Source organism: Macaca nemestrina, chromosome 8, assembly GCF_043159975.1.
Source record: "Macaca nemestrina isolate mMacNem1 chromosome 8, mMacNem.hap1, whole genome shotgun sequence".
NCBI classification, from domain to species: domain Eukaryota; kingdom Metazoa; phylum Chordata; class Mammalia; order Primates; family Cercopithecidae; genus Macaca; species Macaca nemestrina.
In genome coordinates this window covers 1,242,786-1,263,775 of record NC_092132.1, presented here as the reverse complement: position 1 = coordinate 1,263,775, position 20,990 = coordinate 1,242,786, and the positions used below count along the sequence as shown (strand labels likewise).

The window sequence follows — 20,990 nt, the reverse complement described above, 5'->3', positions numbered from 1 at the left end:
GGTGACTGTACAGGGGAAGCCATGGGGGCTGTGAACAGGTGACTGTACAGGGGAAGCCATGGGGGCTGTGAACAGGTGACTGTACAGGGGAAGCCATGGGGGCTGTGAACAGGTGACTGTACAGGGGAAGCCATGGGGGCTGTGAACAGGTGACTGTACAGGGGAAGCCATGGGGGCTGTGAACAGGTGACTGTACAGGGGAAGCCATGGGGGCTGTGAACAGGTGAAGTGGGCCACAAGATGCTGAGACATGCCAGAGAGGAGCTGGGAACACAGATGCCTCCAGAAGCATCGGGAGGCACCAATTAAGCCAGGCTGGGCGCAGCCGAAGGCCATTGGGATGTGTCTGGCAACTGAGAGGTCTGCTATCTGCTGTGTCCCAGCCATGGAGTGAAATGAGGAGTCCAAGTACCTGGTGATGTGTCCGGGCAGATGAATCGGCAGGGGGTGTTCACATGGAGTCATGAGGCTGAACGCACCTGTAGTAACTGTGAGGCCACCACACTGATTCTTCAGGTAGAAAGAAGACCAGTCGCTGACACCTGGGAGCTGATCTGGTCCTATCTTCTAGGCCTCAGTGTTGCTAGGAGCGGCCTGGCGTTCACAGATAGAGGCCTCGGTGTTGCTAGGAGCGGCCTGGCACTCACAGATAGAGCCCTCAGTGTCTCCTGGTTAAAATTTCATAGAACAGCAACTGCAGACTACTCTGTCACCATCATGAATCAATACAAAAGCAGGACCCCTCTGTCATCACGTCTGAACACAGACAAAACATGGGCACTGTCCAAGCTGTAAAAAGGGCAAGCAGTGCCCTGTCCGGGACAGTCTGAGTGGCTGCTGCCTCTTCACGGCTGACAGCTCTGGCCTGGTTCTAGTCTGTCCTCCTTCCAAATACGATGCATTGAGACTCCCAATTGCAGAATGATGCCTGCTTCCTGACAGCACCAATCCAGAGCAAACTCCTGCTTCCCTAAACCCTCCCCCAGATTACTCAAGCCGAATCCTGTAAGAAGTCCTTTCCAGCACCCTCTTAACACGACGCCCCAGGGTGTGGACGCTCCCCCACGATGAGCAGCCACAGGCTTGTTCAAGCATGGGCCTGTCCCGGGGGGTTCACAAGGAGCGCTGACACAGGTCACTGACTATATGAAAGTCAAAAAGAGACCTAGATAAAAGAATTTATTTTTCAATCAAAAAACAGTTATGTACATAAGCAAATATTAAACCCACACTTGATTTCAAGATTAAACAACACAGACATCTATGGAACAAAATGTTCAAGTCTCCACCCCATTCCCCACCCTGCAAAGCAACGCCGTCAGTCAACGGTGCCAGCTGAAACCCTGACAGACAGTCGGAGCCAGCTGTGGACCCCAGCTCAGGTGAAAACGGCACGGGAACCCCATTCCACTGCCTCTGGCTAACCGGGGCCACTGTTTGGCACCTCCGGATTGGAAGCACCTTCAGAACAGGGACTGTGCCCTGTGAGTTTTAACATCCAGCCTAGCACCTAGTCCAGGGCCTGGCACACCACAGGCGTCGAACATGAAAGGAAGGAATGACCTTTTCACAGCACGAATGCTCACTGCCCTCACCAGGCACAGAGGACGCCGTTCTCTGCTGGACCTTGGCGCAGCGTCAGCATCTGAGGAGTGCAGAGAGCAGCATTAAAGCCCAGGGAATGCAGGAGGCACATTTGGGGAAGCAGGTAGAAGAAGGAGAGGACTCATAGGAGAGTCGCAGGGGCTGAGGAGGCCAGTCGAGGCTGTAAGTAAAAAGCTCAAAAGTCTGAACTGTATTTTGTAGGCAGTGATCATCCTTGAAATGGTTTAAGTAGACGCAGGAAGATCAGTGAGGACTATGGTGATGGTGCAGGCAGGGAGACCCGGACTTAGGGGCAGTGGGAGCGGGGAGGGGAGGGACTCCTGGGGGACTTGGTCCCAGCCCTGTAGGCTCTCAAGGTGGCCCCTCCTCCGCCAGGGCCCAGATGCTGCTTACCAGGAAGCAGGATGGCTTGGCTCATGCTGGCACCAAGACACTCTACAAATGTCTCCCAAATGTCTGCTTTGTCTAAGGCTCGTAGGACACACTGGAGACTTTTCAGAATGCCCAAAATGCAAATACCACCCCCAACTTCTCAACTCCCATCTCTTCACTGGTGGAGAGTGCCTCTTCTCTCTGCGGGCCCTCCGCCCTCTGGACCCGCTTCACTCTGTCATCCACATCTCCGGCCCTGTCACTGCAATTTCCAAACCCGAGGCTCTCGTGCAACTCCTGCCTCCCACTCTGGCCAGCTTTTCACTGGTATCCACAGCTTCCTGGGAGGACTCGAGTACCAAGCTCAAAATCTTCCTCTCTACCCCAACTGCTATCATGACCCTTGGCCATTGCTGGTTCTATCTTCTGATCACCTCTCAACTTTATGCCCTTCTCTGAAGGCAAGGCCATGATCACCTCTATAGCAGCCCTTAATCTGTCCTCAGCACCACAAAGGGATCTTTTTCATGAACAATCAAATTATGCCATTGCCCCGTTTAAACTCCTTCACTTCTCTGAAGTTCTCTTCGGAGAACTTCCAGCCAAGATGGTGGACTGAACTGAGTCCCAAGAGTTGGGACCTGAGATCCCAACTCCCACTCTTTTTTTTCCCAGCAGTAACTGAAGCAACCAACTCCCACTCTTTTTTTTTTTTTTTTTTTGCATGAATTTTTTTTTTTTTTAATTATTATTATACTTTAAGTTCTAGGGTACATGTGGATAACGTGCAGGTTTGTTACATATGTATACTTGTGCCATGTTGCTGTGCTGCACCCATCAACTCATCAGCACCCATCAACTCGTCATTTACATCAGGTATAACTCCCAATGCAATCCCTCCCCCCTCCCCCCTCCCCATGATAGGCCCCGGTGTGTGATGTTCCCCTTCCCGAGTCCAAGTGATCTCATTGTTCAGTTTCCACCTATGAGTGAGAACATGCGGTGTTTGGTTTTCTGTTCTTGTGATAGTTTGCTACGAATGATGGTTTCCATCTGCATCCATGTCCCTACAAAGGACACAAACTCATCCTTTTTTATGGCTGCATAGTATTCCATGGTGTATATGTGCCACATTTTCTTAATCCAGTCTGTCACTGATGGACATTTGGGTTGATTCCAAGTCTTTGCTATTGTGAATAGTGCCGCAATAAACATACGTGTGCATGTGTCTTTCCAACTCCCACTCTTAACACATAAAATTTGCTACACAAAATTTTTTTTTTTTTTCGTTTTTTTGAGACAGGGTCTTACTCTGTCACCCAGACTGGGACACAGATCATGGGCCACTGCACCTCAACCTCCCAGACTCAAGCAATCTTCCTACCTCAGTCCCCCAAGTAGCTGGGACTATATGTGCCCACCAGCATGCCTGGCTAATTTTATTTTTATTTTTGTAGAAACAGGGTCTCACTATATTGCCCAGGCTGCTCTCAAACTCCTGGGTTCAAGCGATCCTCCAACTTGGCCTCCCAAAGTGCTGGGATTACAGACATGAGCCACTACGCCCAGCCAAGACAAAATATTCTAAAACACTTAAATATACGTAGCTGAGCAGGAATGTAATAAGCAGATGTAAAGAGAGAGCCCTCGACTGTGAGGAAAGAGTTGCAGCTGTGTGATTCACAGCTGTTGCACTCAGGAGACAGGGATTCTCATTCAGGACCCACCCAGCGAAGGATCACTGGCGAGACCCCAGGCTCTCAGGTAGAAACCTAGAGGGCTTGGCCCAGGGGCAGATGTGAACCAGACAGAGCTTCAGCAAAACCACAACCCAGACTCCGCTCAGCTGTGCCTCTAATGGTCGAAGGTAGTCAGACAAGGCAAATGCTTTCTGGAAAAATGTATTATCCACGACCTCTGCAATTTTTTTATAGATAACACCTGTCATTCAGTTAAAAATTACTAGGCCTTTCAAAAAAAAAAGGACCCTATGACTGAAAACCAATAGGAAAAATAAGACAACAGAAACAGACCTAGAGGCGACTCAAAAATTAAAGATAGCAAATAAGGACTTTAAATAAATATGGTGGATAAGAAAAATACACATGGAAATGGAGAAAAGTGAAAGAAAATGTGGAGAATTTCCCTAGACAATTGGATTTTATAAAAAGAATCAAGGCTGGGTGCGGTGGCTCAAGCCTGTAATCCCAGCACTTTCCCAAAGTGATCCGAGACGGGTGGATCACGAGGTCAGGAGATCGAGACCATCCTGGCTAACACGGTGAAACCCCGTCTCTACTAAAAAATACAAAAAACTAGCTGGGCGAGGTGGCAGGCGCCTGTAGTCCCAGCTACTCGGGAGGCTGAGGCAGGAGAATGGCGTAAACCCAGGAGGCGGAGCTTGCAGTGAGCTGAGATCCGGCCACTGCACCCCAGCCTGGGCGACAGAGCGAGACTCCGTCTCAAAAAAAAAAATACAAAAATTTGCCAGGCATGGTCGTTTGTGCCTGTAGTCCCAGCTACTCGGGAGACTAAGGCGGGAGGATCACCTGAGCTAGGGAGTTTGAGGCTGCAGTCAGTCATGATCACACCTCTGTACTCTAGCCTGGGTGACAGAGTGAGACCCTGTTTAAAAAAAAAAAAAAAGAATCAAATCGAGCTTTTCTTTAATTATTTTCTGTCTTTTCCTTCCTTCCTTCCTTCCTTCTTTCCTTCCTTCCTTTCTTCCCTCCTTCCCTCCCTCCCTCCCTCTTTCCTTTCCTGTCTCTTCTCTTCTCTTTTGTTTCTCACTGCAGCCTCAACAGCTTGGACTCAAGATCCTTCCGCCTCAACCTCCCAAGTAGCTAGGACCACAGGCGATCACTACCACACCTGGCTAATTTTTTTTTTCTTTTTGAGATGGGGTCTCAGTCTTTCGCCCAGGCTGGAGTGCAGTGGCACAATCTCGGCTCACTGCAACCTCTGCTTCCCAGGCACAAGTGGATCCTCCCACCTCAGCTTCCCAAGTACCTGGAACCACAGGCTTGCACCACCACCCCTGGCTAATTTTTTGTATTTTTTGTAAAGATGGGGTTTCACCATGTTGTCCAGGCTGGTGTTGAACTGCTGAGCTCAAGTGGTCCACCCACCTCAGCCTCCCAAAGTGTTGGGATTACAGGTGTGAGCCACCATGCTCAGCCTAATTTTTTATTTTTATTTTTTGTGGAGACGGGGGTCTCACTCTGTTGCCCATTGTTGGTCTCAAAGTCCTGGCCTCAAGCAATCCTCTTGCCTCGACCTCCTGAAGTGATGGGATTACCACATCCCAACTCAAATTGAGCTTCTTTTTTAAAATTTTTATTTTGGATAGAGATGAGGTCTCCCAAAGTGCTGGGATTATGGGTGTGAGTCACTGCACCGGCTTAAATTGAGCTTCTTTGATAGAAAAACACAGTTAACTGAAACCAAAAGTTCAAGAGATAGGTTTAAGCAAATTAGACAAGTCAGAAGTGAACTATTGGTGAACTGGAAGACAGGTTGATAGAAAATATCCTAAAACTCACGAAGAGAAGAAAGAGAATGGATAGAGAACACAGTATGAGAGAATGTGGGGAGGAGGGTCACAAATACCCGTAATTAGAGTCTGAGAAGGAGTAGAAAGAATGGGGAAGAAGTAATGTCGAATACATAACGCTTGAAATGGTTCTAAAACGGTAAGACATCAACCCATAACCTACCAAGACTTACATAAAAAGAAGGTGATGCTCATCTCATAAAACTCGCCAACTCATTTTACGAGCCCAGCATTGTGAGGTAAATGGTGCCCCCACCAAATTAATATGCTGAAGTCCTAAACCCCAGTACCTCCGAATGTGACCTCATTTGGAAATAAGGTTGTTGCAGATGTAATTGGTTAAGATGAAGTCGACTGCAATAGGGTGGCTCCCTAATCCAACATAACCGATGCCCTTATAAAATGGGGAAATCTGACCACAGACGCACACGCAGGGAAAATGCCGTGTGGAGACTGGGGTGTGTTGCCACAAGGCAAGGAACTACCAGAAGCAAGGAGAGAGGACTGGAAGAGATCCTTCCCTAGCACCTTCTGAGGGAGCAAGGCCCTACAGACACCTTGATCTTAGACTTCTAGCCTCCAGAACTGTGAAGAACAAATATTGCTGTTTAAGCTATTCTGTTTATGGACTTTACCAATGCTAATAAACTAATACACCTAGAACCCGGGAGGCGGAGCTTGCAGTGAGCTAAGATCGCGCCACTGCACTCCAGCCTGGGCGACAGAGCTAGACTCCAGCTCAAAAAAAAAAAAAACAATAAACTAATACACCTAGTGTAACACTGATACACGGATACCAAATTCTGACAAGCTCATTAAAAGGAAGGAAATTTACAAGCCAATATCTCCATAAACATATATGTAAAAATTCCAAGCAAAACATTAGCCAATCAGCCAGGCATGGTGGCTCACACCTATAATCCCAGGTGATTGTAATACCAGGCCAAGACAGGATCGCTTGAGCCCAGGAGTTCGAGACCAGCCTGTGCAATGCGGTGAGACCTCATCTCTACAAAAAATAAATTCTTTTAAAAATCAAAAAGATAAGTTAGCCCAGCCAGGTGCAGTGGCTCACCCTATAATCCCAGCACTTTGGGAGGCAGAGGTGGGCGGATCACTTGAGGTCAGGAGTTCAAGACCAGTGAGACCAACATGGTGAAACCCCATTTCTACTAAAAATACAAAAAATAGCTGGGTGTGGTGGCTTGCACCTGTAGTCCCAGATACTCGGGAGGCTGAAGCAGGAGAGTCGCTTGAACCCGAGAGGCATAGGTTGCAGTGAGTCGAACACACCCAGTCAAGATCTCTTATATGCTGCTGGTGAAATGTAAATTGATTAGGGAAAATTCTTTGGCAATATCAATTAAAGCTGAATATATACATAGTTTATGACCCAGCAATTTCACTTTGAGGTGTGTATCCCCCACCAAAATGCAAACAGGTGTTAACAAAAGATCTGTGTAAAAATGTTCATAGCTAGGCCAGATGTGGTGGTTCACGCCCGTAATCTCAGCACTTTGGGAGGCCGAGGCAGGCAGGTCACCTGAGGTCAGGAGTTTGAGACCAGCCTTACCAACATGGAGAAACCCCATCTCTACTAAAAATACAAAAAAAATCAGCCAGGCGTGATGGTGCACGCCTGTAATCCCAGCTACTCGGGAGGCTGAGGTAGGAGAATCACCTGAACCCGGGATGCAGAGGTTGCAGTGAGCCAAGATCGTGCCATTGCACTCCAGCCTGGGCAACAAGAGCGAAACTCCATCTGAAAAACAATAACAACAACAAAAACAAAACACAACAAAACAAACGTTCATAGCTGCTCTATTTGTAACAGGCAAAAACTGGAAACAACCCAAAAATCTTTCAGCTGTGGAGTGGAGAAATGACTCGTGTAGGTAATCCTCTAAAGCAAGAATATGGAAAATTCATAGACCGACATTTGTGATTTGTGCACTTTTCTATATATGTGCCAATAAAAACTTTGCAAAAGAACAATAACCTCATTATGTATGTGGGGGAAAGAGGGAAAATCCCAGAAAGAAATGGCAAGTTACAAAGGAAGGTCGATTAGACTGACAGACTCATTAACAACAATAAATGCTGGGCTGAGCACGGTGGATCATGCTGGTAATCCCAGCACTTTGGGAGGCTGAGGCTTAGGGATTGCTTGAGCTCAGGAGTTCAAGACCAGCCTGGGCAACATGGTGAGACCCTGATCTCTACCAAAAAAAAAAAAAAAAAATTATCCGGGAGTGGTGGCACAAGCCTGTGGTCCCAGTTACTCAGGAGGCCGAGGTGGGAGGATTGCTTGAGCCTGGGAGGTCGAGGCTGGGGTGAGCAGTGATTGCACCACTGCACACCAGCCTAAGTGACAGAGGGAGACCCTGTCTAAAACAAAACAAAACAAAACAAAAACAATAAATGCTGAGAGGCCATGGAATAATATCTTCAAAATGCAGAGGGGTTGGGCTGGGGGCAGAGAATAATTTTCAATCCAGAACTCTATTGAAACTACTCAGCAAACTACTATTTAAGAAGAATGAAATAAAAGCATTTTAAGATAATCAAAGTCTAAAAGAATCTACCACCCATAGGTTTTTTAAATTTTAAAAAGTATGACAATTTACCATTCACAGAACCTTAATTTCTAGTTTTTATTTTTTAGATAGTCTCACTCTATTGCCCAGGCTGGAGTGCAGAGGTATGGTCATGGCTCATGCAGCTTGGACCTTTGGAATCCAGCGACGCTCCTACCTCAGAGACCCTCAGCCTCTCAAGTACCTGGGATTACAGGCATGAGCCACAGGGCCTGGCCGAACCTTAGTTTTTAAAATATAAATTTAATTCAAAATACAGGCTGGGCGTGGTGGCTCACGCCTGTAATCCCAACACTTTGGGAGGCTGAGGGAGGCGGATCACTTGAGGTCGGGAGTTCAAGACCAGCCTGGCCAACATGGTGAAACCCCGCCTCTACTAAAAATACAAAACTAGCCAGATGTGGTGGCGCACACCTGTAATCACAGCTACTCGGGAGGCTAAGGTGGGAGAATCGCTTCAACCCAGGAGGTAGAGGTAGCAGTGAGCTGAGGTCATACCATTGTACACCAGCCTTGGCAACAAGAATAAAACTTCATCTTGAGAAGAGAAGAGAAGAAAAGAAAAGTCTGGGCACAGTGGCTCGTGCCTATAATTCCAACACTTTGTCAGGAGGATTGCTTGAGCCTAGGAGTTGGAGACCAGCCTGGAAAACATAGCAAGATCCCATCTCTAAATATATATACACAAGTGTGTGTGTCGATTCTCAGTGTTGATTTTGTTAGGGATAATAATGTCGTTGTTATGTTAAATATCAAAGTTCTTACTCTTGGAGATACATACTGAAATACTCATAAAACAATAAAGTGTCTTGGATTTGCTTTAAAATACTCTAGGGAAAAAAAGGCAAGAGGGAGATAAATGAAGCAAGATTGACAAAATGCTGATAATTGTACAAGCTGGGTGATGAATACATGTGAGTCCTTCAGGCTATTTTCTCTACTTTTCAATAGGTTTGAAATTTTCCATAATAAAAAGTTTTAAATAGAGGCATCTTAATTTTAAAAGCAAATCTCATACCAGTTGATCTTTATTCAACGTAAGTCCAATAAAAATCACAATAGGCCAGGCACAGTGGTATATGCTTGCAGTATCAGCTACTCAGCAAGCTGAGGTAGAAGGATTGCTTCAGCCCAGGAGTTTGAGAAAAGCCTGGGTAACATAGTGAGACCCTATCTCCAAAAAAGAAAAAGATCCCAGATCTTTTTTTGGAGAAAAAGATCTCCAAAAAAGAAAAAGATCTCCAAAACAGAAAAAGATCCCAATAAGCTGATTCTAAAATTGACACAGGAAAGTAAAAGAACAGGAATACACAAATACTCAGGACACTTCTTCTGAAGAAGATTCTAGATGAGGGCTAGCCCTGATATCAGGACATATTATAAAAAATAACAAAACAGTGTGGTATTAATGCAAGAATAGACCAAAAGAAAAAAAAAAAGGAATGTAACAGAAAAGCTAACAATAGAACCACACCCATTTTAAAGATGAAACTGGGTAACTATTTCAAAATAAAAATCCACCATTGTTGGATGAAGAATATAAATCTCAAAAGCAAAACTTTACGACTTCTGTCTTGAGACACACAAGAGCACTAATTACAAAAACATTCAACATTATTCAAATTAAGAACTTCTGTTCATCAAAAGATAAAATTGAAAAATAAAAATAAGGGAGGCCAAGGTAGGAGGATCACTTGAGTCCAGGAGTTTGAGACCTGCCTAGGGAATATAGCTAGAGCCCATCTCAAAAATAAATTAATTAAATTGAGAAAACAAGTTAAAAACTGGGAGAGATATTCATAATACATGCAACAGACAATGGATTTCCATCAAAATGTAAAAAGAATTCCTGGCCGGGCGTGGTGGCTCAAGCCTGTAAGCCCAGCACTTTGGGAGGCCGAGACGGGCGGATCACGAGGTCAGGAGATCGAGACCATCCTGGCTAACACGGTGAAACCCCGTCTCTACTAAAAAAAATACAAAAAACTAGCCGGGTGAGGTGGCGGGCACCTGTAGTCCCAGCTACTCGGGAGGCTGAGGCAGGAGAATGGCCTAAGCCTGGGAGGCGGAGCTTGCAGTGAGCTGAGATCCGGCCACTGCACTCTAGCCTGGGCGACAGAGCGAGACTCCATCTCAAAAAAAAAAAAAAAGAAAGAATTCCTACAAACCAATGCAGGACAATCAATTTTTTAAATAAATATGGAGACTTCCAGCCACAAAGGACTAAGAGAGAACTAGGATTTACAGGCATACTCTACTACAAACAACTAAAAAATGTTATGAAACAGCTGGGCACGGTGGCTCATGCCTGTAATTCTAGCACTTTGAAAGGCCAAGGCGGGTGGATCGCTTGAGGTCAGGAGTTTGAGATTAGCCTGGCCAAGAAGGTGAAACCTTGTCTCTACCAAAAATACAAAAATTAACCGGGCATGGTGGTGCATGCCTGTAATCCCAGCTACTTTCGAGGCTGAGGCATCAGAATTGCTTGAACCTGGGAGGAGGAGGTTGCAGTGAGCCAAGATTGAGATTGCGCCGCTGCACTCCAGCCTGGGTAACAGAGCGAAACTCTGTCTCAAAAAAAAAGTTATGAAACAATGATTTTCAGAAATTATGCAAACATCTTGTAAAACTGTCCTGTGCTGCAACAGGCAGCACAGGACTGTGACCCTGAGATAGGAGCACTGTGATCATCCTGGCTTTCTGCCTAGAGGCACATTTCAGGCCATGTGACAGAAAACAGTCCCAGGCAAAGCAGTGGCATCTCCCTGAGAAAAAAATCAAAGGTTGGGGAAGCTGAAGAAGCTGAACATAGTTCCACGACAGAGTTCTGGAAAGGAGGCAACTATACATAAAAAAAGAGCAACAGAAATCTGCATGGGGCCGGCACAGTGGCTCACACCTATAATGTCAGCACTTTGGGAGGCCAAGACAGGAGGATAGCTTGAGCCCAGGAGTTCAAAACCAGCCTGGGCAACATAGTAAGGCCCCATCTCTACAAAAAAAAAAAAAAAAATTTTTTTTTGAATTAGTTGGGTGTGGTGACACATGCCCATAGTCCCAGCTACTCAGGAGGCTGAGGCAGGAAGATCACGTGTGCCTGGGAGGCCGAGGCTGCAGTGAGCCGGGATTGCACCACTGCACTCCAGCTTGGGCAACAACAACCACCACAAAGGCCGGCGTGGTGGTTCATGCTTGTAATCCCAGCACTTTGGGAAGCCAAGGCAGGAGGATCGCTTGAGGCCAGGAGTTCAAGATCAGCCCGGGCAATAAAATGAAACCCTGTCTCCACAAAAAATAAAAATAAAATATTAGCTGGGTATGATAGTGCTTGCCTGCAGTCCTCAGGAGGCTGATGCGGCAGGATCACTTGAGCCCAGGAGGTCGAGGCCCTGTCTCCGAAAAAAAAAGGAAAAAATCTGCATAGGGTCCCCCCTTAAGTCTTAAGAGACAGAAAGTAGAATGGTGGGGGCCAGGACTGCGGGGAGGGGAAAGCAGGAATTATTGTTTAATGGGGACAGTTTTAGTTTTACAAAAATTAAATCATGACCAGGCATTCACTGGCCTCAGCGCCTACCAGATGTCCTCTGACGCTCAGGACAAACTGAGCATAGGTGCCATTGCCCCCATGCCACAAGTGAAGTAGCCCCACCTGCCGGCACCTCACACTGCCAACTCCACGCAGCCAGTGGAAGACTGGGCTGGATTTAAACACCAGTCCCCAGGCTGGGGCCTAAACAAGCCCCTCTGTCACCTTCCCTGTGTTCACAGAGATTGCTGATGAAAATTCCTTTTTTAGAGTCTATGTGGACTCAGTTGAGCTGAGGGCTGGGGAGAGGACCAACTCACTCTCCACTCAGGAACAGACTAATCTGAGAGATGGTGCCTCACAGGTCGGCGCTCAGCTGTGGGGTCCAGCAAGGGTGGGACAGAGGCACCAAGTCAGACCCAGTGTCCCAGAGCAGGAGCGAGGCACAGACTGGGAGCAGGGCCAGCTCCTGGGGTGAATGGAATGGGCATGGTTGAAAAGCTACCAAGACGCTGGGCACAGGGGCTCATGCCTGTAATCCCAGAACTTTGGGAGGCCGAGGTGGGCAGATCACTTGAGGTCAGGAGTTCGAGACCAGCCTGGCAAGCACGGCGAAACCCCGTCTCTTCTAAGAATACAAACATTAGCCAGGCATGGTGGCAGGCGCCTGTAATCCCAGCTACCCAGGAGGCTGAGGCACGAGAATCACTTGAGCCTGGAGGCAGAGGTTGCAGCGAGCCGAGATCACACCACTGCACTGCAGCCTGGGTGACAGAGCAAGACTCAGTCTAAAAAAAAAAGCTACCAAGAGAGGGAACAGCATCCACAAATCCGAGGTGAGCTGCTGAAGGTGGATGGAGATACAGGAAGTGAGAGGAGCAAGCAAGGAGGCCTGGACTTTACCCTGAGGCCTCAGAGCAAGGGAAGCAGGCAGGCCCAGGCAGGCCACTTGTGTTTGCTCCACAGAGATTTACTGAGCACCTACAGAAGTGCTGGTAGTCGACTGGAGCCACCTAACAGAGGCTACTACCCTGCAGCCCCAGGACTTGTCAGTCATAATCGTATGAACTGGTTGTTAAAAATTAGGACAGTTCGGCCGGGCGCGGTGGCTCACGCCTGTAATCCCAGCACTTTGGGAGGCCGAGACGGGCAGATCACAAGGTCAGGAGATCGAGACCATCCTGGCTAACACGGTGAAACCCCGTCTCTACTAAAAAATACAAAAAACTAGCCGGGTGAGGTGGCGGGCGCCTGTAGTCCCAGCTACTCGGGAGGCTGAGGCAGGAGAATGGCGTGAACCCGGGAGGCGGAGCTTGCAGTGAGCTGAGATCCGGCCACTGCACTCCAGCCTGGGCGGCAGAGCGAGACTCCGTCTCAAAAAAAAAAAAAAAAAAAAAAAAAATTAGGACAGTTCTTTGAAAGAGGGTAGCTCCTCCTACTCCCTAGAAACCCTCATAGCCTTTCCATGTCACTGAATATAAAATCCAAGACGCTCATCTCAGCCTACAGACCCCATCCCATGCTTCTCTGGCCCGGCCATCCCCTCCCCACAGTGGCTCATTCCCCTCCATCTCATTGGCCTCCTTGACGGTCTTCAAATACACACCAAGCCTGCCACCCACCCCAGGGCCTCTGCACTGGCTGTCCCCTCCGCCTGGAAGGCTTTGCCGCTTCTCATTCCCTGCTTTCTTTCAGGTCTGCTCCCAAGCAGCACCTTGTCAAGGAGGCCTCTCGACCACTCCGTATCAGACAGCCCCCTCCGCTCTTGCCCCCGTCCCCTCCTCCACCTTCCGCACAGAGCACAGGCCACCACACTGACCATCTTCCAAGTGCCCACTGTCCTCTGGAATGCCAGCTCCAGAGCCTTTGCTGTGCTCCCCGCACTGGTAAGAGATGGTGCTCAACACCAACTGAAGAGTGGGGACCCTTATTCCGGCCTGTCAGATCCTAGGGCCCCCTAACCCCAGTGCTCCTCAGTGCCCCAATCAACTTCCAGCCTGGCTGCCCTGGGCATTTCCTGGCAATATAAACAGAGCCAGAAAGAGAGCAACGGCTGCCACATGTCTGGCTGTTCCCCGCTGTGTCCTGTGGGACCCACGATATGCCTGGCACCTACCAGGTTTTCAAGATCTATGGGTTGATGGGACGGTGTGTTGAGCTTTACTCTGCCAGTGGTTGCCTTCGCTGTCTTCCACGCATCACCGCATCTTACACTCACAATGACAGCAGGAGGAGGGAAGGTATCCCCACTGGATGGATGAAGAAACAGGCACAGAGAGGTTGGGGGCCTGCCCCAGGCCCACAGCGAGGAAGCTGGGAAGTGGTGCTTCTGGTTCCTCTACGCTACAGCTGAAGGGTGGGCACCGTTCTGATGAGGACTGATGGAGACTTTGGGGGCCCTGAGGGGCAACACACAAGCTGAGGTCTGAAGGAAGAGTAGGAATTAACCAAAGTTTGGGGTCAGGGGGTAACATAGGTCTGAAGTTGGGACTCTGGAGTCTGCTATGGACTAAATGTTTGTGTCCCCCCTCAAAATGCATGTGTTAAAATCCTAATCCCCAACATGATGGCATTAGGAGGTGATTAGGTCATGAGGGTGTAGCCTCACAGAAAGATCACTGAGAGCTTGCTTCCTCTCTCCACTCCACCACGTGAGGACACGAGAATGCAGACATCTGCACACCAGGAAAGGGTCCTCACCAGTCAACAGGTCTGCATGCACCTTGACCTTAGACTTCCCAGCCTCTAGAACCGTGAAAAATCAACGTTTATTGTTTAAGCTGCCAAGTCCATGGTCGTTTCCGGAGTCTGAGGGCCTGGAAGCCCAACCACACACCTCCAGCAGGCCTTGGTGTCCACCTGCTCTTCATTCCACCCTTCCTGGTCTTCAGCCCCTAGCCTGAATGCCACCCGCTGCTCTGCCCCACCAAACGCTGTTTGCTGCCATCCAAATAATGCTGTGTAAACAGCAGAAAGGAACCAACAATACAGAGAAGTTAGCAAGGCTCCAAAGCGCCTGACGAAGCCCTCCCGGTCTCTGCCCCTGGCCTTTAGTCCCTGAGCCTTTCATGAGGGGTACCTGGATGACCCCTGGGGCTGACGACCAAGTTCATATTACCAAAAGTCTCTACTTCTAGCCAAGACCTCAGGAGACGTTCCTCTGAGGCCGCTCTTCCCAGCTCCTGGCTGGCAGGACCCCAGGTAGACCAGCAGCTCTCCCTCCTCTCCTGGGGACTGTCTGCCTCCCCAGGGCCCTCCAGACTCATCAAAGGGATATTGGTTTCCTCAGAAACCCAAGGGCATGTCCTCAGACACTCAGAAGCCAGTTATTATACTGTCTGTTTCAACTGCTGGTATACAGCAGCTTCTCCAGCTTCATGGTGCAATTCTTTTAGAAAGAAGAAAAAGGTTGAATAAAAATGCATTCATATATTTGTTGAGTACCTACCATGTGCCAGGGCCTGTGCTTTGGGCTCTGGGATGCAGAGCAGAGTTTGCTGTGGCCCTTGTCCTCTCCTGAGACATCACTCTAAGTCCGTCCTCTGGGCAGAGCCTAGCTCCAGTGGGGTGGCAGAAAGACACACCCCCCACTTTTGGCAGCTGTGCAGAGAGAGGCTGAAGCAAAAGAGGTGAGACTAGAGGCGAGAAGAGCAAGTGCAAGACTAGGCTGCCTGCACCAAGCCCTGACCCTGACAGCTGGGAAAATGTTGAAAGACCCAGGGCCCATGGGAGAGCCCAGGCACTTGACATGGCCATGCCTCAGTGGCCCTGCCCGCTGGATGGTACTACCTGCCTCGGGGGCTTGTTACGCCTGTCACAACAGTGCCTGGTATACAACAAGCACTCAATAATGTCAGCCATGGCCCTTGCATCATCTGAAGTGTAGGAGAGCAATGGAGAGGAGTCACTGCCGACGTCCCGGAGGGCACTGGCAGTCAAATGCCAACTGAATCTGTGGGAGCACGGACTGGACAGCTCCTCCCGGCAGCTCCTCGTCAGCAACAGGCAGACCCGGAGGTTCAAAATGGCCACAGCAGGCAGGATTGAAATGTTCACGTGGCCAGTGCTGCTCGGACATGTAGCGGATGGCTGCTTCCCAGGAGGTGCCTCTCAGCACACCCAGCACGGAGGCAGCACGTTAGGGCCTGTCAGGTGGATGGAACAGAGGGCTCCCGGCTACAGGCCCCCGTTCTTTGGCAACTTTATGCCTTGAAAAGACGGCTTCAGAAGGAAACTTGCTAAACACGCAGAGAATTTCAAGCCAAGAAAGGAGCAAAGATCCCTGAAGGCCTTGCCAAGCTGAAATGCTGAGCGGAATCAAATGAAGCAAATTTGAATGGGGACAAACTGTGCAAGCCAGTGACCCAGGACAGGAAGGAGGAGATCTGACTCAGCAAAAGCAAGTGGGACAACACTGGAAGTTTGTTCACAATGAGCCCCTAACGGGCGGGCCGTGAGGAGCGCAAACCCCGAGTGCACCCCAGGAGGTTCCTGTCACTCCTGCGGGCCCAGCCTCCCTGCAGCCAGGAACTAGGTCTGTTCCCAAGTGACTCTGTCCAAGAGCTCAGAAGGGCAGGACTGAGAGCATCATAGAGGGCCCAGTGTCTCTCACTCCCAAGACGCCAGCCCCAGACATATCATCCAAATGGATGTGGATACATTTCTGGATGGACCTCACTCCCAAACCTGTGGTACTCTTTATACGAAACTCAAACCCAATAGACTTGGATACCAAAGGACACTTTGTATATACAACATAACAAAAAGAAAACGAAAATTCGAATGAAGAGGAAATAAGAGTAAGGGGAGAAGAGGAAGCCTGGCGGAGGTTAATTCAAAGAAAAGAGCAGGAGGCTGCAGCCTAACATTCTGGGAGACCCTGGAGGTCTTCTGAGGGCCTCTACTGTGCACTGTGACTCCAAGGAGGGGCTGGAAGCAACAGAGGCATGGTGGGCCACAGTCTTCCCTGGCACCAGGCTACAAGAGGAGGAAGAGAACAGTGAAGGAGGAACCTGCCTGCAGCTCTGCCTGCACGTCTCCGTACAACCAAACCACTGGGAAGGGCTATGTGTGCACTGTCTCCACCTTACCCTCCCACTCACTTTTCAGACTTGTGAATCTGGGCTTGGCCAAACCACTTCCCCAAACAGCCCTTGATGCATCACCAATGACTTTCAAGTCCCTAAAGCTGATGCACACTTTTTTTTCAGTCTTCGTTTCATCTGACCTCTCAGCCTCACTAGACACCACTGCTGCTTCACATAACCTTGAAATATCCTCTGCCTGTGGCCTCTGCAGCTCAGCCTTCTCCAGTTTTCCTGTCGCTATGGACACTTCTGCTCTATGTCCTCTGCAGCTTTGTCCTGGCTCTGCTAGGCACTGTGGGCCGAAGGCTTATTCTCTCTCATTTGTTCCCAATTCCTGGGCAACCTCATCCGCTCATATGGATCCAGTTGCCATCTAGGAGCTGATACCTCTAACGTGTATCTTTCCAGCCCACACAGTCGGTTCTCCTCTGGGACCTGGAGCAGTAACCCCCTGCCTCCTGGCACATCTCCTTAACATCCTGATCTCCGCAGCACATCCAAACCTGACTCCGAATATTCACTCTAAACTTGGTTTTCCTTCCAACTGGGTTGTTATAATCAGAGGCTCCACCACTCATGCCAGAAACTGCACGGCCATCCTGCCCTCATTCTCGCCTATATCCCCACATCCAGGCCAACTCCAAGACCAGCCCATGCAGTACCACTAAACATTTCTCAGCTCTGCCAACTGTCTCCACCTCCACAGCACCACCTGTGAACCAGCCACCCTCACTGCTTGTTTGGATGACTGCAGTGGCCTCCTTACTGTGTGCCACTCAGTAGCTTCTTCCCTCCAATCTGTTCCCACATGCCCCTCCTTAAAGATCAATCAAGATCATAGCCACAGGCCCTGTCCCGACCTGGGCCCTCCATCCCTCCCCAGCACATACACCCACCCTGCTCATTCTCTGCTCCACCACACTTTTGGTTTCTTTGGTGAAGCACACTACCCGACTGGATCTGGCCCACCTGCTGTACCCTCTCCCAGCACCAGTGCCTCTCCCAGGCAGCATTTATCACAGGGTAAACTCAGCATTTATACATGATCATTCAATTCATAGCCACTCCCCACTAGCTGGTAAAGTCAATAAGGTGGGGACAATGCCTGCTATGACTAGCACTGAACCCCCAATTCCTAACACGATGCCTGCCACAGTCGGTGACAACACTGGCATATACAAAAGGAAATAGAGATGGTGCATCAGTCAGAGTTCTGTTATATTAGGAGATTTATTTTAAGGGCTTGGTCACATAATTGTGGGGGCTGGCAAGTCCAAAATCTGTAAGGCAGGCTGGAAACTCAGGCAGGATTTCTATGCTACAATCTTCAGGCAGAATTCCTTCTTTTCCAGAAAACTTCAGGTTTTTTTCACTCTTAAGTTCTTCTGCCAGGCACAGTAGCTCACACCTGTAATTCCAGCACTTTGGGAGGCTGAGGCAGGAGGATTGCTTAAGCCCAAGAGTTTGAGGCCTGCCTGGCCAATGTGGTAAGACCCCATCTCTACAAAAAAATGTTTTAAATAAAAATTAGCTGAGTGTGGTCGCACACACCTGTAGTCTCAGCTACTTGGGAGGCTGAGGCAGGAGGATCGCTTGATCATAGGAGGTCGAGGCTGCAGTGAGCTATGATGGTGACACTGCATTGCAGCCTAGGCAACAGACTGAGACCTTGCCTCAAAAAAAGTAAATCAATAAGTAAAGAAATAAATACACAAATTTCAAAATTAAAAAAATAAATTTTTAAAAAGTGATTCAACTGAATGGATGAGGCCCACCCAAATGACTGAAGGTAATCTCCTTTACTTAAAGTCAACATAATAGCTTCACAGCAATGTCTAGATATATGATAGCTTCACAGCAATGTCTAGGCTACATTTTGACCAAACACCTGGACACTATAGCCTAGCAACATTGACACATAAAATGTAACCATCACAGACAGCATCAACCCAAGAGGCCAACAGTGAAATAAGACCATGATGAGCTAATTTTCACATGTTGAAGGAAAACCCAACAGATACACTCTATAAAGTTAGAGGGATGACTGAAGAGACCTCAACTCTGGTTCTTGGGGACTCTGGTCCCTGGGGCCAGAGTGACTGAGCCAGGATTACAGTCTGAAGCATTAGAGGAAGGGTAGGGGTAGGCCCCCCATTGTGAGGTCCAGGTAGAATGCTCAACTCAGACTGATCCCAGCCCTGGCTGACCTTCTTCCCCTTCCTCTTTCCCACATTCTACCAGGAGTCTGCCCTCTGGCCTGTACCTGGACTTTGCTATCCTCTCCCTGCCCTAAAAAGAGGTTTGAGGTAGAACAGCCACAGAGCCAGTGGAGGCCACTAGGACACGGCCTCACTCAGTACTCAAGATCAGGACCGTAGAGTTATCTGCAGATAGCTCTAAGAGAAGGGTAGCATGATGAGGACTGAGTCCTGAGTTCTTAGAGCCAAGTGAGGGATACAGTCTTGGTTTCTTGAAGGACTAAAGTCAGGAAAATTCAAGGAGCTGAGGAATAGCGATCCAAGTACAGAGAAGGCACCGATGGGAGATTTTGAATAGAGAACGCTGAGTCACCAGAAACGGAAACTCCAAGTTGTAGAGAGCTCCTGGACCAGCAGTAAGATAGAGACTCTGAGCACCTGGGTCAGAAGCAATCATGGGCAAGTGTCCAGGCCTTCAAGACACAGCATCCCAGGAGAAGGCTGAGAGGTCAAACCCAGGCATGTTCAAGATCACAAGGAAGGGGCATTCTGGCCAGGAAGGTGGAGTGGTGGGTTTTCGTTCAACAAATATTTACTGGTTACCTACAAACCTTGTGCCAAGCCCTCTGCTGGACACTGGGGTTTCCAGGAACGTGTTACAATCCCTGACCTTACTGTAAAGCCAGTGGACAGCGTTAAGGAACTAGCACGGAACTGGAACCGGGGGAAGTGCTATGACGCAGGACACATCTGCTGGGGAAACCCAGCGGGCAGCAATTAACTTGCGGTGGGGGAGAGGAAGTTTCACAGAAGAGGCACCGTGAGGGTGAAGTTGGCCAGAGAGAAAAGGTCAGGACATTCCAGGCCAGGGCAAGGCCTGTGCATAGGCCTGGTGGCATGGAGAGCTGAGTGTGTTAGAGCAGAGAGGGCAAGGAGGAGGGCACAGCCTCTGACCTCACAATACCCAGGGCCCGCTGGGCCAGCCTTGCAGACTCTGCACCCTCCTTCAGCCCGGGCAAGGCCCGGGGCCCTGGGCAGCCTCCAGGTGCAGTGCCCTCCCGTAGGCCGCACCCTTCCCACTGCCCCAGGGCATGTCTCTACTCACCAATTATGAGGGGCTTCGGCATCAGATAGAGAGGCTGGTGCGGGAAAATGAGGAACTGAAGAAGCTGGTGCGGCTCATTCGGGAGAATCACGAGCTCAAGTCAGCGATCAAGACTCAGGCAGGCGGGCTCGGCATCAGCGGGTTCACGACTGGGCTTGGTGAGGCAACAGCAGGCCTTCCCTCACGCCAGAGCAATGGTAAGGGGCCTTGGTCCCATGAGAGTGGGGAGGGAAGCGGGTATGCACCAGAGAGGACAGACTCGGTGTGCTGAGGTCTCAGGAGGTCGTGGAGGGAATGCCCTCCTCCTTGCTCCTCTGCAGCTTGGCAATGAACCCTGGCACCACTGCTCTAGAACGGTCACAAGCAGCTTCCTGGGTGCTGCATCCTTCACCTTCACATGGCATCTGAGATCGATAGCTCTCCTCCGTGCCCCTCTTTCTGAATTCCCAAGCCATCTTGTCCACACCCCTGGCTCATCTTAGTGGAGGCTGCTCCCAGGCTGTGGGTCCAGGACCTGTCCCTCCACCCTCAACCAGCCTACCCACAGCACAGCTTCAACACTCCACTAGAAGTCAAGATCCCCTACAGATCCTGCAGGCTCAGTGAGTCACTGGAACTTGACTCACTCCAAACTAGACATGCTGGTTAACTTGGGTGTTTCCAGAGGGTAAAGCCCTTCAGGCTTGTGCTCACTCCCCTCCTGTCTTAATTCCCTGCTCCCTACCCACTGAGTTCCCTGCCATACAACCTGACTGTGGCATAGGACTGGTCTCCAGTTCCCCCACGCTGATCACGAGCACACAGACACCTCGTTTTAAATGTTACACCTCTAGTGACACAGAGACAACAGACAGGGTAAAAAAAATCATACACATGGGTCCAGGTGCGGTGGCTCACGCCTATAATCCCAGCACTTTGGGAAGCCGAGGCAAGCAGATCACCTGAGG

The 20,990-nt window shown here is 49.3% G+C and overlaps 1 protein-coding gene and 1 long non-coding RNA gene across 5 annotated transcripts in view; one reads left to right on the top strand and one right to left on the bottom strand.

Annotated features, from left to right (window-relative positions):
- Positions 1-1,055: 1,055 nt before the first annotated feature.
- LOC105488475 (uncharacterized) lies at positions 1,056-20,181 on the bottom strand. Its single transcript, XR_011606620.1, has 4 exons — positions 20,044-20,181; positions 15,102-15,268; positions 13,770-14,052; positions 1,056-1,645 (listed from the first exon to the last, which is right to left on the bottom strand). It is a non-coding gene; the product is annotated as an uncharacterized lncRNA (long non-coding RNA).
- Positions 19,705-20,990, top strand: part of LOC105488474 (spermatogenesis and centriole associated 1) — a 38,667-nt gene continuing 37,381 nt past the window's right edge. The window contains exon 1 of one of the 4 annotated variants that reach the window (XM_071067621.1): positions 19,705-20,240. In XM_071067621.1, coding sequence (XP_070923722.1) covers positions 20,030-20,240 — 211 coding nt within the window. In that variant the 5' untranslated portion in view covers positions 19,705-20,029. The remainder of the gene's footprint in view (positions 20,241-20,990) is intronic. The other 3 variants (XM_071067622.1, XM_011752587.3, XM_071067620.1) reach the window with 3 other exon arrangements.